Source organism: Bos grunniens, chromosome 25 (assembly GCF_055505025.1).
Source record: "Bos grunniens cultivar Pamir isolate PY7600 chromosome 25, Bosgru_T2T1.0, whole genome shotgun sequence".
NCBI lineage: Eukaryota > Metazoa > Chordata > Mammalia > Artiodactyla > Bovidae > Bos > Bos grunniens.
In genome coordinates, this window is record NC_141189.1 from 14,382,312 (window position 1) to 14,400,760 (window position 18,449).

General features: G+C 40.3%; 1 protein-coding gene across 1 annotated transcript in view; it reads right to left on the reverse strand.

The window, feature by feature from the left end:
- LOC147345037 (S-adenosyl-L-methionine-dependent tRNA 4-demethylwyosine synthase TYW1) overlaps nt 1–18,449 on the reverse strand; it is a 148,374-nt gene that overhangs the window by 95,018 nt on the left and 34,907 nt on the right. Inside the window, exons 10-11 of the mRNA XM_086374693.1 lie at nt 9,119–9,237; nt 3,844–3,953 (exon numbers count right to left, since the gene is read on the reverse strand). Of these exons, the coding sequence (XP_086230819.1) occupies nt 3,844–3,953; nt 9,119–9,237 (229 nt within the window). The remainder of the gene's footprint in view (nt 1–3,843; nt 3,954–9,118; nt 9,238–18,449) is intronic.

An 18,449-nucleotide genomic window follows, 5' to 3' on the forward strand; every position in this document is an offset into this window, starting at 1 on the left:
AGTATTCTGAAGAGTGTCAGTGTACAAGTATCAACCAGTTCAAATTTGAAAACCTTTCGAGAAAATTTATTGTTGATTAAATAAAGAGATGTTTTGCTGACATGGTAACATTTTGTCAAGGCAATTCATTAAGGTATGCAAAAAGCATCCTTTGTGAGAATTACAAGGGCAAGGAAGATACTCTATAAAAGCTGTTTTTAAGGGTGAATGAATGGCAGCTGCTGTATTTCGGGGGTCACCCCCACCCTCTTAGGCATTCTCCCCCCTACTCAGGATTCACTTATTCACAGACATGCTCTGTTCTTTGTCCCTGCAATCCTGTATCTGTCCTTCCCCTGCAAGGCAATATATACACTTTAAAACGCTTTGTCTCTTATGCCACAGGTACCTGAAGACAAACCATCTGAGATGCCTACTGATTAAAGCAAGCACAAGGTTACCAACCAGGGACACCTTTCTGCACAGGACACACCATCCAACAGGCCAGGCAGACAACAAAGACTACGTGCTCGCTGAGCTCACCTAACATGTGTTATTAACGGGCAGAAAGGCGGCCTCATGATTTATTCATCTCTTATTTCCATTTAAAGTGCATTTACAAAAAGGCTCCTGTCAGAAAAATCACGATCAAAACTCAGGTTGTCACTCTGTATCAAGGACATCTCGGGATGGAAAAATGCATGTCTACTCCTCGGGGCTGCTTCCACCCATACAAACTGCCTGGCACACAATTTATTCAGGGAGCTTCCTAGATGTCCAGGAAACACACATCCTCGGCTATCACCCCATTATTTAAGGATTCAACTGCTTCTTTAAGCACCAAATAAAAACATACTGATTACATTAAAGAGGTTAAATTACTGGTGTTTGCCTGCTTCTGATATGACTGTCTAGGATGGCTAATTTTACGTGTCAACTTGGCTGGGCCATGGTGCCCAGTTTGGTCAAATGTTATTCTGGATGTTGGATGGTGAAGATGTCTTCCGGATGAAATTAACATTTAGGTCAGTGGACTTTGGGTAAAGCAGACTGCCCTTTATAATGCAGATGAGCCTCATCAAATCAACTGAAAGCCTTAAAGAACAAAGGCTGACAGCCCTCAAGCAAGAAGGAATTCTGCAAGCAGACAGCCTCTGGATTTGAACTGCAATTCTTCCTTAAATCTCTAGCATGCTGGTCCACTCCATCAGATTATTTTTATCTTTTTGATTGACCAAGCCTGTACAATTCCATGATCCAATTCTTTAAGCCAATCTCACTCTATCAATCTATCTCTCTCTTTCTTCCTCTAAACACACCCACACAGCATCCTGATGACTCTTTCTCTGGAGAATTCTGACTAGTAACTAAGTATCCAAAAGAAAGTAAGACTTTGTCTTGAAATATACTTAAAAGGCATATGGTTTATTTGAGGGTCATGATCAATAATATTAACGAAATCAACAAAGAGTCTAAGAAAAGCTAGTAAATTCCTGATGTGGAGACTTACTAGTTTTTTACTACACAGTTTCATTTAATTTTCCAAAAGGCTGGTAAGAGACACTGCTTTTTCCAAATAAGAAAATGACTTGTTTCCAAAAAAAAAAAATTCTTGAGACTAAAAACCAAGATGAAATGTTAAAATATTTATTAGCATCTCTGCAGATGTACAAGTTGGCACATACATATGTACATATATATGTATAGGGCAATTTTCCTTAGAAAACTCATAAAGATAATATAAATTTATAAATTACTTTTATAAAAATACCTTTATAAATTATTATTGCTCTTGAATCATTATTTGCATCACTTTCCCAATTTCTCCTAGGAAGTCAGAATAGTAGTAAGAAACACCATGGTAAAAAATAAGAAATAGATTTGGTCTTTGCTCTGGTTCCTGGCACAAAGCTCCTATAACCCCTGGGATTTCCTGAGTGGTGGGAGTACCTTCTGTCATTCATAAAGATCCCTTTCCCGACTTCCCTACTGGTCCAGCGGTTAAGACTCCATGCTTCAACTGCTGGGGACTCAGGGAACTAACATCCCATATGCCAGGCAGCACAGCCAAAAAATAAATAAGGAGCCCTTTTAAGTACACCTAAGTACATTTATGCAAATGGGGTGGCATAGGGTAGGACTCCTAAATGGCCTTAGGATGGGGCTGGTCACCATAAAGACCAAGTGTTCAAAGGATTAGAATTTTCAATCACACCCATGGACGGGTGAGAAAGGGAAAGGGAACTGACAAAATAAGCTCTATAAAAACCCTTGAACAAGATTTGATGTGCTTCTGGGTTGGTGGATGTATCCATGTGCTAGGAGGGTGGTGCACCCCAGTTCCATGGGGACAGAAGCTCCTGGCCTCAGGACCCTTCCAGACCGACCCTATACTTCTCCATCTGGCTGTTCACCTGTGGTCTCTATAATATCCTTTATACCAAACTGGTAAACATAAGTAGATGCTTCTCTGTTCTGCGAGCCACTCTAACAAACTAACAGAATCTGAGGAGTTCGTGGGAACTTCCGATTTACAGTTGATCAGAAACACAGGTAACATCCCAGGCTTTCCACTGGCATCTGAAGTGGGGTGCAATCTTACAGGACTGAACCCCTAACCTGTGGGTCTGCTGTTATCTCCAGACAGTGCCAGGATTGAATTACATTTGTTGAACACCCAGGCAGTGTCTACTGAGACCTGGAGAACTGCTTGGTGAAAGAAAAGCATCAGAAACAGTGTGATCTCAAGAAGCAGTAGTGACCTGGCAGAACAAACTTCTCTGCGTGAAAGGACTACCTGATCTTCAAAATGCTAATTACTGGGGTTTATAAAGACTCCCATTTACGATGCAAGAGTGCCGATGCCAAACCCACCTTGGCTGGAGTTCACCTTTTTTGTTGTATATGAAAGGAAAGGAGAATAAAGGAGACAGGACTGACAAGGGATGGGTGGAGACAAGAGACATGCACATTTAACAGGGAACCTAACACATTTCAGTCGATCACCTGCAATTGTCTTTAAAAAGCCATTATTTTATTGGGTTGGCCAAAAAGTTTGTTCAGGTTTTTCCTTAAGCTGCTATGGGAAAGCCCAAAGAACTTTTTGGCCAACCTAATACCAGTCCTCCATATCTATCTACAGTGGTGGGTCTCAAAGTATAGTTTCCAGTTCAACAACAGGGTTATCAGAAAATGTGTAAGTGATGTACATTCTAGCTCCCTCCCTCAGACTTTCTGAATCAATCCCTGGGGAAGGAGATTGGGAATCTCTATTTTAATGATCAATTCTGATGCACACTAAAGCTTAAGAACCAGCCATCTCCAGTAGAGTCAAATACCTTGAACTGTGAGACACAGCTAGATCAGGAAATTCTAGACACTGAGTAGCAGAATTCTATACATCACCGTGGATCATGTGGAGGAAATCTGATTAAAATTAACCCTCCTTTTTGTACAGCATTTATTCAAAAATGCCTTCCTAATACTATCTAACTGGTATTACTTATCACTTGAATGATCTAAAATTATCAGTCGAATCACAAGGTTGCTTTGTATCCAACACAGCACAATAGCAAAAGTTTTTAGGAGGAATGATGATACATTCCCAGCCAAAATTTACAAGCTGAATGCACTATATTAAAAATAGCTAAGCTCTGAATTAATTTTTTAGTTCCCCCATCATACGATATATATAAAGTTATCAGTGAAAACTACAAAGGCCAAAGTATATATAGTATTTCTACAAAGTTTTCGATTTCCTACACAAGAATTTGCCAGCAGGGACAACATTCTGCCAAAGGAGGCAATTCCTCTGCCAATTTAATTCAGGCTATTAGCATTCCTTTGTAGAGGGAAGATAAATACCTTTAAACTGCTTGATCATGTTCTGATGGTTTTCAATGGCTTCCTTCAAGATCATTTCAGGTTGGTCCATTTTCCACCGCCATTCAGTACCCACTGGATTGGTGTGGTGCCTAGGAAAAAGAGAGGCAAAAGTTCTTTAGAACTCTGTTAACTCTCAGCTAGTCACCCACTATGAGGGAGTCCATATAATTATAAAATCCAGGTTGGTTTTCTTCTAAAAGCTCAGCTATCTACAGCTATATTTCACAACTTATTTTGAGTCATGACATCTAGGACAGAAAGACAGATGGACAAGGGAACTGCTTGGCCAAGACTGAAGCTTAATCAGAACAATACAACATGTACCCCTCTCTCCCAGCCACACACCACCAGGCTAACAAGCATCCAGCAATGACCACCAGTACAATACTGTTTCAAGACTCTCTCCGAGAGGCAATGGGAAGACCTAAAGCTTAGGATGGATCAGACACGGAGGGAAAAACCTCCAGCAAACCCCAGGCAACACTCAAGGTATCTCTAAAGGACACCAGAAAGGAAAGGGATGCCAATTTCCACACGCAAAGAACATTCATCTCAGCCTCTCACAATGTTGGACTTCGAAAAAAAAAAAAATAAGAGGCATACAAAAAAGCAAGAAAACAATACATTTCCAAGAGACAAAGCAATCAATAGGACCAAACTCTTCTGACACAAGGGGTGAAAGTATCTGACAGGTTATATTTTTAGAACTATGATTACTGTACGTTACAAGTCCTAATAGAAAGAGGTAAACAACACGCAAGACCAAATGGGTAAATTCAGCACGGGGAGGAAAGTTATGATCAAATAGAAATACTAAACACGAAAAAAATAGGATTTCGACAGGCTCAACAGTAAACTACAACAGCTAAGGAAAGAGGTAAAAAAAAAAAACTTGGAGAGAACAAATTAAGCCAACTAAAACACACATAAAATTTTAAGTGGGGAAAAAAAAAGACACAGCATCCAAGAGCTGTGGGACAATTATCAAAAGGTCCAAAATATACATAATTGGAATCCCAGAGCCAAAATACAATAATTAAAATCCCAGAAGGGAAACACAAAATAAAGTAGAGAAAGATGTCAGAAAAATACGGCCAACAATTTCCCAAAGTTAATGAGAAACAATTAACCACAGATCCAAGAAGCTTGCAGAACAACCAGAATATTTAAAGACAGTGTAAAAATACAGTATCTAAGCTAATGAAAACAAAAGAAAATCAGAAAATCTTCAAGTAAGAGAAAAAGGGCACATTACTTAAGGACACAGATTGGTATTATTTCTGACAACTCATCAGAAAACAGCAAGCCAGACGACACTATAATGACACCTGAGAGAATGCTTAAAGGAAATAAACTTGTCAACTCAGAATTCTATACCCAGTGCAATTATCTTTCCAAAAATGGAGTAAGAAAGACTTTTGCAGACAAAAATCTCAGAGTTTTCCTTGTTGGCAAACCTATACTACAGAGTATATTAAAGGGAATCACTCAGGCAAAAGAAATAGACACCAGATAGTAACTTAAGATTACTCAAAGAAATGATGAGCGCTGAAAAAAGAAAAGAAAATATGGAAAGATAAAGTTTATTTTCCTTTTAATTACTCTAAAAACAACTGACAGTACAACTAAAACAGAGTACTGATATACTGTGTTTACAGCTTATATAAAAGTAAAATTTATGCCAACAGCAGCCCAAAAATATAATAGAAACAGCAAATATACTGTTGTGAAGCTCTTATGCTATACATCCCTAGACCACCGCACACATGACTTTTCAACCTCAGCACAGCTGACATTTTGAACTCAATAACTCTTTGCTGTGAAGGGCTGTCCTATATGTTACAGAGTGTTTAAGAGCATCCCTGGCCCCTGCCCACTAGACGCCAGCAGCACCTCCTTCCATTACAACAATCAAAAATGTCTCCAGACATGGTCAAATGCCCTAAGGTTCCCCTCGGGATGAAAAATAGAAATTTTGCCCCAGTTGAGAACCAATAATTTAACAGAATGTCTGAAAAGATATTTTTCAGTTTTTGTTTTTGTTTCTTCACTATATCCCTAGATAACTAGAAAAGGGAAACCATGTAAAAGAACTTATGATGGGATGATGATGATATTAGATTCTTTTTTTTAGGCCTTTTTTTAAATATTATCTGTCAATCAAAGTAGGTATAAGATAAAACAATAATGGCTGAGATTTGCATCGAAATAGTGAGAACTAGGGTAGGTAAATGGAACATGACTAGAAATGTGTTAACAAATGTACATAGAGATTCATTATACTATTCACTCTATTTTTGTTCAAAACATATCCATAATAAAAGTTAGAAGTACTCCCTAATATGATATGCTAAAAGGTTATATCACTTCTATGGGTTTTTGTCCCAAAATCCAAATATACCTAACTAATGCAAAGAAACAGAGAAGGCAGTGGCACCCCACTCCAGTACTTTTGCCTAGAAAATCCCATGGACGGAGAAGCCTGGTAGGCTGCAGTCCATGGGGTCGCTGAAGTTGGACACGACTGAGTGACTTCACTTTCACTTTTCACTTTCCTGCATTGGAGAAGGAAATGGCAACCCACTCCAGTGTTCTTGCCTGGAGAATCCCAGGGACGGGGGAGCCTGGTGGGCTGCCATCTATGGGGTCGCACAGAGTCGGACACAACCGAAGCGACTTAGCAAGCAAGCAAGCAACGCAAAAAAATAGAGGAAAACAACAGAATGGGAAAGACTAGAGATCTCTTCAAGAAAATTAGAGATACCAAGGGGACATTTCATGCAAAGATGGGCTCGATAAAGGACAGAAATGGTATGGACCTAACAGAAGCAGAAGATATTAAGAAGAGATGGCAAGAATACACAGAAGAACTGTACAAAAAAGATCTTCACGACCAAGATAATCACAATGGTGTGATCATTCACCTAGAGCCAGACATCCTGGACTGTGAAGTCAAGTGGGCCTTAGAAAGCATCACTACAAACAAAGCTAGTGGAGGTGATGGCATTCCAGTTGAGCTATTCCAAATCCTGAAAGATGATGCTGTGAAAGTGCTGCACTCAATATGCCAGCAAATTTGGAAAACTCAGCAGTGGGCACAGGACTGGAAAAGGTCAGTTTTCATTCCAATCCCAAAGAAAGGCAATGCCAAAGAATGCTCAAACTACCACACAATTGCACTCATCTCACACGCTGGTAAAGTAATGCTCAAAATTCTCCAAGCCAGACTTCAGCAATATGTGACCTGTGAACTACCAGATATTCAAGGTGGTTTTAGAAAAGGCAGAGGAACCAGAGATCAAATTGCCAACATCCACCTGACCATCGAAAAAGCAAGAGAGTTCCAGAAAAACATCTATTTCTGCTTTATTGACTATGCCAAAGCCTTTGACTGTGTGGATCACAATAAACTGTGGAAAATTCTGAAAGAAATGGGAATACCAGACCATCTGACCTGCCTCTTGAGAAATCTGTATGCAGGTCAGGAAGCAACAGTTAGAACTGGACATGGAACAACAGACTGGTTCCAAATAGGGAAAGGAGTACGTCAAGGCTGTATATTGTCACCCTGATTATTTAACTTATATGCAGAGTACATCATGAGAAATGCTGGGCTGGAAGAAGCACAAGCTGGAATCAAGATTGCCGGGAGAAATATCAATAACCTCAGATATGCAGATGACACCACCCTTATGGCAGAAAGTGAAGAGGAACTCAAAAGCCTCTTGATGAAAGTGAAAGAGGAGAGTGAAAAAGTTGGCTTAAAGCTCAACATTCAGAAAATGAAGATCATGGCATCTGGTCCCATCACTTCATGGGAAATAGATGGGGAAACAGTGGAAACTGTGTCAGACTTTATTTTTTTGGACTCCAAAATCACTGCAAATGGTGACTGCAGCTATGAAATTAAAAGACGCTTATTCCTTAGAAGAAAAGTTATGACCAACCTAGATAGCATATTCAAAAGCAGAGACATTACTTTGCCAACAAAGGTTCATCTAGTCAAGGCTATGGTTTTTCCTGTGGTCATGTATGGATGTGAGAGTTGGACTGTGAAGAAAGCTGAGCACCGAAGAATTGATGCTTTTGAACTGTGGTGTTGGAGAAGACTCTTGAGAGTCCCTTGGACTGCAAGGAGATCCAACCAGTCCATTCTAAAGGAGATCAGCCCTGGGATTTCTTTGGAAGGACTGATGCTAAAGCTGAAACTCCAGTACTTTGGCCACCTCATGCAAAGAGCTGACTCATTGGAAAAGACTCTGATGCTGGGAGGGATTGGGGGCAGGAGGAGAAGGGGATGACAGAGGATGAGATGGCTGGATGGCATCACCGACTCGATGGACGTGAGTCTCAAGTGAACTCCGGGAGTTGGTGATGGACAGGGAGGCCTGGCGTGCTGCGATTCATGGGGTCGCAAAGAGTTGGACACGACTGAGCGACTGAACTGAACTGAACTGAACTGAATACTCTTCAAAAGTGTAAAGGTCATTACAGACAAGGAAAGACTAAAGAACTGGAGATAACTAAAGAGACATCACACCTAAAACCTAAATTTGATGTAGGATCCTGAATTGAATCTAGTGGGAAAACCAATGAAAGTCAGTTTCCAATTTGATTAATAACACTGCATCAATGTTAATTTCTTGATTTTGATAGTTGTTCCATGGTTAAGTAAGGTCTGAACATTAAAAGAAGTTGGAAAATGTCTTTGGAAATCTTCTGTAAACTAAAATTGTTTCAAAATAAAAAGCTTATGTATATAAAATTCTAATGACAGAGAATGAGTCTTATATTTAAAAAATAAAAACAGGATATCAAACAGAAAGTAGAAAATGCTGTATTTTTAAAAATGAAAGACTTTGGGAGAAAAAGAACAGAAAGCAAATACTACAAAGCATTAAAAGTGTTTTCCCTGGATGCTTGAATTGTTGCTTTTCTTTATAATTTTTAATGGTTTTTAAAATTTTCTATGTAAGTCTAGATTACTTTTATGATTCAATGAAACTTTTTTTTAAAAAAAGGATGAAATAATGAGAACCTAAAATACAATCAACTGAATTAGCTACATAAACAGATATAGTGAGTTACAGAGAGCAGAGATTTTCGATCTAAACCAATCTATACCACTGAATAGCTAATGACACCACTATCAAAATAGGAAAGAGCAGGTTAACAGGATAATAAACTCCTAGGATTTTTCAGCCTCAGCACAACGTTACATATTTGATCACCATGGCCTTTCATTTTTACTTACCGCCAACAGAAGACACATTTATTTGCACATGCCAAGCTCGGGGTAGTTTCCATGCAACGATGGCTTTCAATGCCATAGAATGTATGTTTATAGCAACCTCCTCTCCCTCGGAGCATGGACTGTGAACATAAAAAACAAATGATAATTTGAACAAGATCCTCAAAGCAAGGAAACAAAATACCAGGGCATCATTTTAAAGAAGAAACCAAGTGTTTCAGGAGTATAAGTACCCCTTACCAGTTATCTGCATGAGACAGAAAACTAACATTATAGCATTAGATTGTTTTGATGGTGTTCGGATTTAGATAACGCTCTGGGTTTTCTAAACCCTAATGAAATAAACCTATGATTCATTAATTTTGAAAGCTCCACAGGGAGGACCATGGATACTTTCATTTTCAAATCCATTCACCTGCTTCAAATATTAGTACAATAATATATAATGCCAAAGGAGAAATAAGGCTCCCAGAAAAGGGGGAAGTAGCATTCACCTGAAAGAATTATCTCCATATTGAATAAGGAGGGTGAGTAAAGGAATGAAACCTGGAGCACATTCTATGTCAACCCAACAGTAGAATTTGAACATAGAGGGGAGTTGAGACTGTTGAGGGGACAAGCAGCATGTATACAAGAAATAGATTATTCCAGAAAAGAATACAATGCTATTGATAAAACCACTGTAAGAATGGCAACTTGAAGAAATACTGCAGATCAACTCAGGGTTGGGATCACAAGATACCATGGAGCTCCTTGTGGTAAGCATTAGAAAGATCCATCCAAGAACTCTGTTAGATGGGCTTGATTCAATAAAAAGTGAAACCTGTAAGGAGGTTATGCAAAAAAGGACCTGGTGACTTTGCTCTAACATTGGCGGAGGAAAGGCAAAGGGAACTGAAGAGGTATGGTCCCAATTAGAGGGACAAACGGGAAGTTGTCCAAGATAACTGAGATTTTGAGCTAAGTGACTGAAATATTATGGAATTAACAATAGGAACAATGAACGAGGAAACATAGCTGGCAAGCCTTTATACATATGGATCAGTGTACATTATATATCAGTGTAATGATATTACAGTGCTGCCCACATAAAATCTACCAGCTAACAAGCTGGTATGTTGGTTTATTTGGTCAACTATGTCAGTTGACCAAAAAGTCTTATCTTTTGTCCTGATAAAAGAGGTCCCCCTGTCCGTTTCACTTAATCCTTTCACTAAAAAAAAAAAAAAAAAGGAGTGAAGGGAAAATGCTGTTCAGGATAACTGTTTCTACAAACGCTCTTCCAAGTTCCCAAGAAAATATTCAAGAAGGCAAACAAAATATTCACATCTTCCAAAGTAGCCCTGAAAACTAAAATGTCCACCATATGTAAAAGTTACAGAGTAATTACCACTAAATATTATGGCAATAGAGAAACAAAGTTGAAGCCCTGTGTATTTCATTATTTACCAATCAGTTAATGTACTTTAAGCACACTGTGTGTTGAATGTACAATGACTAATAAGACAGAGCCCCTACCCACGGAGGGGCTAGTTGGAGGAAATGGCAAGCAAGCAAGAACCACTCTGCCAATCTTTATCATTTGATTGATATATTTAGGATATTTACATTTGAAGTAATTACTTAGGCACTAAAATAGCCTACCATTTTATTATTTGTTTCCTGAGTATTCCCTCTGATTCTCATTCCTGTTATTCTTTTGATTTCCTGCAGATTACTTAGACATTTTTAGGATTCCATCTTTATTTTTTATTTTTGATTTTATCTCTATGTACAGTGTTTGTGGGCTTTCCTCATAGCCCCTCCCTCAGAGCACAGTTGGTAAACAATCTGCCTGCAATGCTGGAGACTCAGGTTTGATTCCTGGGTTGGGAAGATCCCCTGGAGAAGGAAATGGCAACCCACTCTATTCTTGCCTGGAGAATCCTATGGACAGAGGAGCCTGGTGGGCTACAGTCCATGGGGTCGCAAGAGTCGGACACAACTGAGTGACTTTCACTGAGATAGTGTTTGTAGTGGTTGTTCTGAGTATAAAAATATACATACATGACCCACCAAGTCTACTAGTAAAAAAATTTTACCAGCTTCAAGTGAAATGTGGAAACACCACTTCCATTCAGATCCCTTTCATTTTCTCTTTTAAATTATATATCATTGTCCTGAGTATCACATGGTGTTAAAACTTTTGTTTCAGGACTTCCCTGGTGGCCCAGTGGCTAAGACTCCAAGCTCCCAGTGCAGGGGACCCAGGTCCGATCCCTGGTCAGGGAATCAGATCCCACATGCTACAACTAAAAATTTGCATGCCTCAACTAAAGGTTCTGTATGCTGCAATGAAGACTAAAGATTCCACCTGCCGCAACTAAGACTCAGTGTAGCCAAATAAAAATAAATAAATAAAATTTTAAATATTCTGCTTCAATCATCAAATATGATTATAAAAATTATGAGGAAAATGATCATAACTACTGTATGTACTCATATTTCTGGTCTTTTCATCATTCTGCTTTGCTTTCTCATGCTTTAAGAATCTTTCTTTCATCACTTCATTAGGTTTGAATAGCTTCTTTAACTGATCTTTAAGGCAGATTTGCTAGAAACAGACTCAGTTTTTTTTTAATCTGATAATGTGTTTAGTTAATCTTCATTTTGGAGGATAGTTTTGCCAGACACAGAAATCATGATTGACAGGTATTTTCTTTCAACGCTTGAACAACATGAGCCACTTCTCTCTGGCCTCCATGATTTCAAATGAGAGATCTGATGTCAAACTGATGTTAGTTCACTGTTTATCTGTAGCATTCAAGATCTTTTTCTTCTTTAGCTTTCAGATCATTAATTGTAAGGTTATCTTCATGTGGATTTCCTTGGTTCTATCCTATTTGGAGTTTATTCTCTCTGCTATTCAGGTTGGGTAAATTCTATTGACTTGCCCTGGTCACAAATCATTCTGTTAATTGGTAAGGTCCCTGGCTCTACCCTCTGTCATCTCCACTCTATTACTGCACCCATTCAGTGAGTTTTTACTTCTGCTACTGTATTTTTTCAACTGTATAATTCCCTCTTGGTTCCTTTTATAACTTGCATTTCTCTGCTGAGATTTTTTATTTTTTCATTTGTTTCAAGAGACTTTGTAAGTGACTGCTGAAGCATTTTTATGACAGCTGCTTTAAAATCCTTGTCAGATGACTCCACCATCTGATTCATCTGGTGTTGGTGTCAGTTCATTATCTTTTTTTGCTCAAGTTGTGATTTTCATGGTTCTTGGAATGACAGGTGATTTTTTTCACTGCATCCTAGACATTTTGTCTACTATGTTAGGAGGCTCTAAATTCTGTTTCATTCTTTCATTTTAGCAGCAGGCACTTGGTTTAGGTTGAGCTTGCCGGTCCTGGACTATTTTGTATGCTGTGGCTCCAATGGCAGTTTAATTTTCAGAGGCTTTGCAATGTAATTTTGCTTGGGCTCCCACTGATCTCGGCCGGTACCATTAGAGGGGGTGAAAGAGGTTTCACATGGAGGAGGAGAATCTCAGGCCAGCAGGGTTCCCATACAGGCGGCTTATTTGGCAGAGTTGCTCTGGCCAAGGGGCCTGGGTAGCCCCAGTAACTCTGAATGGGAGAGGGGAGTCTCAGAACAAGAATAAAGAGGCTTGGCTTCCCTAGACAGGACACTTCTTGTGTAGAGGACTGCCACCCAACCACCATGCTATGTCTCAGTGAAGGAAAGGAGTCTTGGGCCCAGCAGGCACAGAGAACATGTCACAGGCCAGGTCGATTACTGCAGGAGTAAAGTGGTAAGAAGAGGGTCTCTCTCTTTTCATTTTTACTTGACCATCTGATATCTTTTACCAGGAGGGGGAAATTCATGGTCCAACAGGGAAGAAGAGCATTTGTCCCAGCTGCTTATTATTGGTGGGGCTCACCAGAATCTGTTAGAGGGACTCCATTGCATACCAGGGAAGAACAAACCTAACCGAGTGGGCTTCTGTTGCTAGATTTAAGGCTTAGTAAACACAGAGTCTGGGTAAAATTTCAGTCTTCCATTTTTGATAGGGGATGAAGAGTTCAATGCAGTGTTCAATATACTGCAGCCCATGGGCCAAAGTCAGGCTACTGCCTGTCTCTGTAGGTAAGGTTTTGTTGGAATACTGTCACCCACATTTGTTTACTGATATCTATGGTTGAAAGAGGAGAGTGAAAAAGTTGACTTAAAGCTCAACATTCAGAAAACGAAGATCATGGCATCTGGTCCCATCACTTCATGGGAAATAGATGGGGAAACAGTGGAAACAGTGTCAGACTTTATTTTTCTGGGCTCCAAAATCACTGCAGATGGTGACTGCAGCCATGAAATTAAAAGACGCTTACTCCTTGGAAGGAAAATTATGACCAACCTAGATAGCATGTTCAAAAGCAGAGACATTACTTTGCCAACAAAGGTCCATCTAGTCAAGGCTATGGTTTTTCCTGTGGTCATGTATGGATGTGAGAGTTGGACTATGAAGAAGGCTGAGCGCCAAAGAATTGATGCTTTTGAACTGTGGTTTTGGAGAAGACTCTTGAGAGTCCCTTGGACTGCAAGGAGATCCAACCAGTCCATTCTGAAGGAGATCAGCCCTGGGTGTTCTTTGGAAGGAATGATGTTAAAGCTGAAACTCCAGTACTTTGGCCACCTCATGGGAAGAGTTGACTCATTGGAAAAGACTCTGATGCTGGGAGGGATTGGGGGCAGGAAGAGAAGGGGACAACAGAGGATGAGATGGCTGGATGGCATCACTGACTCGATGGACGTGAGTTTGAGTGAACTCCGGGAGTTGGTGATAGACAGGGAGGCCTGGCGTGCTGTGATTCATGGAGTCGCAAAGAGTCGGACACGACTGAACGACTGAACTGAACTGATGGTTGCTTTGGGGCTACAATGGCATAGCTGAAAAGCTGCAACAAGATCATATGACCCACAAACCTTTAAAAGTCACCATCTGGCCCTTTAAGAAAAGGTTTGCTAACCCCTGATTTAGAGATTTATTCCATACTACAGAACAAAATAAATTCTAAACTGGTTAAGCAAACTGTTAAAAAAAAAAAAGTACAAACAGGAGGAGGACTTAGGGAGGACAGAGGAGCAAGAAGCATCAGGAATCTGTGTCCCGACCTGGTCATGAATCTCAATCTGCCTGTTGTTCCTTTGTCTTTGATCTGGGAGTCCTGGGTCCTCCACCAGCATCTATGAAACTCTACCAGGTGAATATGTTGGCTTGTAAGGAGGCTGAACAAGGAGACTCTCCACAGTTCTTGACAGTTAATACTAGCCCCTGGTCCCTTTGAGCTCCTCATGTCACAGAAACAAAAATTTTCTCAGGAACCAAGGGGGCCTCCAAGACATCTGTTTGTGCGTGTGTTCTCAGTCGTGTCTCACTCTTTGTGATCCCATGGATTGTAGCCCACCAAGCTCCTCTGTCTGTGGGATTTTTCAGGCAAGAATACTGGAACAGGTTGCCATTTCCTCCTCCAGGGGTTCTTCCCAACCCAGGGATCAAACTCATGTATCCTGTGTCTCCTGAATTGCAGGTGGATTCTTTACCCCTGAGCCACCTGCTGCTGCTGCTGCTGCTGCTGCTGCTAACTCGCTTCAGTCGTGTCTGACTCTGTGCGACCCCATATAAGGCAGCCCACCAGGGTCCCCCGTCCCTGGGTTTCTCCAGGCAAAAATCACTGGAGTGGGTTGCCATTTCCTTCTCCAATGCATGAAAGTGAAAAGTGGAAGTGAAGTCGCTCAGTCGTGTCTGACTCTTAGCGACCCCATAGACGGCAGCCTACCAGGCTCCTCTGCCCATGGGATTTTCCAGGCAAGAGTACTGGAGTGGGTTGCCATTTGGGAAGCCCTTAATATTCTCCCTTATAGTCGGAGAAGTTAAGAGAAGATTACAGGAGGAGCCATTAGTGGCTCAGACTCTTCACTGACAGAATCACTCCCCTTTGCAAAGAAGCATCATATTGAGATAGTGATACAGCACAAAGGAAATGTGGCCTGCCTCATGGAGGAAGGAAGTTAGAAATACCAACTATGACCAAGTGACCAAGTACAAATATGACCAGTTACAAATATACATACTGTCTTCCTTGCTTGGATATTATCTTTCCTCCCCTCCAACTATTTTATGTAAGACAGGTCAGTGGTGGTCAACCTTATAATGTCATCCTTAGGCAGAGGATCTCAAAAGAGAGTGAAGGGAGAGAATGAATACATCCTCCCTTGCATGAGTAATAATTACAACAGTTTAGGGAGAAGCAAATGTTTTGTTTTTATTATGGTTTAAAAATGTAAATACAGATAGAAGGGGGTGCACAGATGCTAAGCATCTAAAGAGGTGCTATTAATACTGAGTCCTGTGCCTCCCCTTATAAGTAGGGGCTAAGAAGCCCCAATACCATATTTCTAAGATTCCCTTGTCTGAGGGGTTCTGATTTAGACTCCACCAGTGAGAGGCACTTATGCCAAGACTTAGATGGCGAGAAAGGAAAAATCTTTATTCTTCGCTGGCAGCAGCTGGCAGACACAAGGGCGTACCACAAACACAGAGTCCGAAGCGGCTTCAAGCGAGCTCCTGGGACACATTCGCTTTAATGTTGCCAGCGTTTCAGGTCACTTCCAGCAGTGTCCTGCGAGCCCAGCACTTCTCGACTTTCTCCGAGCAAGGAGCAGTTCTCTCTGACCTTCATTACCCCAGGCCTTTCAATGGCTTTGTAAGCATTCAGTTAATTTACTTTATTAAATCTGTTCTTGTGAAAATACCCAGGGTGGTTTCTGTTTTCCTGACTGCGACAGATGGGGAGGATTCAGCCAGGTAGAAATCAGAGGTGGGAAGGGAGGCAGCACAGGATGTATGAAGGTTAAAACAGAAAACAAAGCTAATCAAGTAGATCAGAACCATACTAGAGAGGTTCTTCCTCGGGTTTGGGGTTTTATATAATTCTGTCATATGACAAATGTTTACTAAGTAATTACTACATGCTAGGCTCTGTTTTCAGTATTGGAAAGAAAAATGAAGACTCTTAGGTTAGGGAGGAGATGAGAAGGGAAAGAGGAGACAGTTAATAAGCAAGACCTAATTTGTTAATTGCTAACAGTGTTATGGAGAAAATGCCATGGAGAAATTCCAAGCAGTGTCAGGGGACCAGGAGAAGGCTGTTATTTTAAAAAGGTGGTCAAGGGAGAGCCTTTCTGATAGACGCTCACTGAGCAGAGATCTCAGTGAGCAGACAAGAGACCAGAAAGCCAGGGAGGAGTCTGAGTTCAGTGTATTTGGGGAACAGCAAGAAGGCTAGTAAGGTGAGATGAAGCACAGAAGATCAGACCCTTGGAGGCCTCTGTAAGGACTCAGGGTTTGGTTCTGAGAGAGATTAGAACCCCTGGGAGTTCTGAGTCAAAGAGTTACATGATCTGAGGCATCCAACTGCTGCGCAGGGAACAGCAGTGGAGACGACTGAGTGGAATCAGGAACAGCAGTTAGGAGATCACTTACAATAATAAAAGGAACATATGATAGTGACTTGGATCCAGGCATAGCCGTACAAATGCTGAAAAGTAGTTATATTCTGGATATAGTTTGAAAAGATGTGCTCACGGAATAGACGTGGGAGGGTACAAAAGCAAACAAACAGAAAAACAACAGAAGAATAGAAATGACTCCCAGGGTTCTGGCCTGAGTAACTGAAAGGACAGTGTTGTCATAAATCGCTGGAGTGAAGACTGAGGAGAACAGATTTAGGGAATTCTGTTTCTGACACATTAAGTTTAAGATGCCTATTACACATCCCAATTGATACGTTGAGTAAGAAGTAATGAAGAGCTGCCATAAGGCTTCAGAGAACAGAATGGCTAAATGAGAAATGAACTTCAGAGATTAACCTGGTTAATGTCAGATAAATTGAGCAGGTAGAGGAGGGGATTCACTGGAGGTTAGAGGTAGAGGGGAAAAAAACCTAGCTGCAATGTTCAGGAGGACAACCTGAACTTCAAGGATGGCAATGAAAATGAATTAGGGCACAGGTTCTCAACGGGGTCCACACTATCTGGGGGTATTCTGGAAATTCCCTGAAATACTGTTGTTATCAAAATGGTTGGGAGGCACTACTGGCAATAAGTGAGGGGAGGGACAAGATTTTCACATCTCCTGTAATGTTTAAGATAGCCCTCCCCACCCACCCCACTCTCCCACACACACAAAGGGTCTTATTAGCCACTTCCTTTCAAATGACTCACTACACCTCTGTACTTGTGAAAAACCTGATTATAATCCTCCACGCTTAGATTCCAAGTTCATTTTACAGATAAAGTATTTTCTGAACACTCTACCGTACATTGAATTTTCCAGGAATGTAGCTACTATGGAAAATGAGGACAGAAAACACTTTCTTTGGTGCGAAGCTTTTGTAAGAAATTTCACCATTTTGAAAACCCACACCCCGGAGAATAATGCTGCTTCTAGTATTTAAGTCCCTAACACAATACGTGCATCCCATGTTATATGTGTAGGGGTCACCTATAAAAACAATACAGAAGAGATTCGAGATGCTTTGGGTGGACTTGAAACCACATATTAAATTAACATATGAAATATTCAGACATGAAATACAGGAGTCTCACAAATCAAAGTTGTTTAAGAAGTTATTGTGGTCATTTTATGTATTGCTAATTTTTACAGCACAGTGATGAGAAATCTATCTTGCAATAATTATTTGAAATTGAACTTACTTATTTGAGGACCACCTGTCATCTTTAAATCTTACTCTAAGTGTCACCAGAGGCCCATCTCACTTCCTTTAACTCCTCTTACTACCATTTCTGTTTCCAATCCACCCACATAGATCAAAGGAACAAAACGAGAACTCAGAAATAAATCTACACTTGTATGGTCAACGAATCTGAGATAAAGGAGGCAAGAATACACAATAGGGAAAAGATAGCCTCTTCAGTAAATGATGTTGGGAATACTGGACAGCTACATGCAAAAGAATCAAAATGAACTATTTCCTCACACCATATACAAAAATAAACTCAAAATGGATCAAAGACTTAAATGTAACGCCTGAAACTATAAAACTCCTAGAGGAAAACTTAGGCAGCACACTCTTCAACATCAGTTTTAGCAATATTTTTTGGATATGTCTCCTAAGGCAAGGGAAACAAAAGCAAAAATAAATAAATGGGACTATATTGAACCAAAAAGCTTTTACACAGTGAAGGAAACTCTCAACAACCAAAAAAGCAGCCTACTAAATGGGACAAGATATTTGCAAACAATATATCCAATAAGGGGTTGACATCCAAA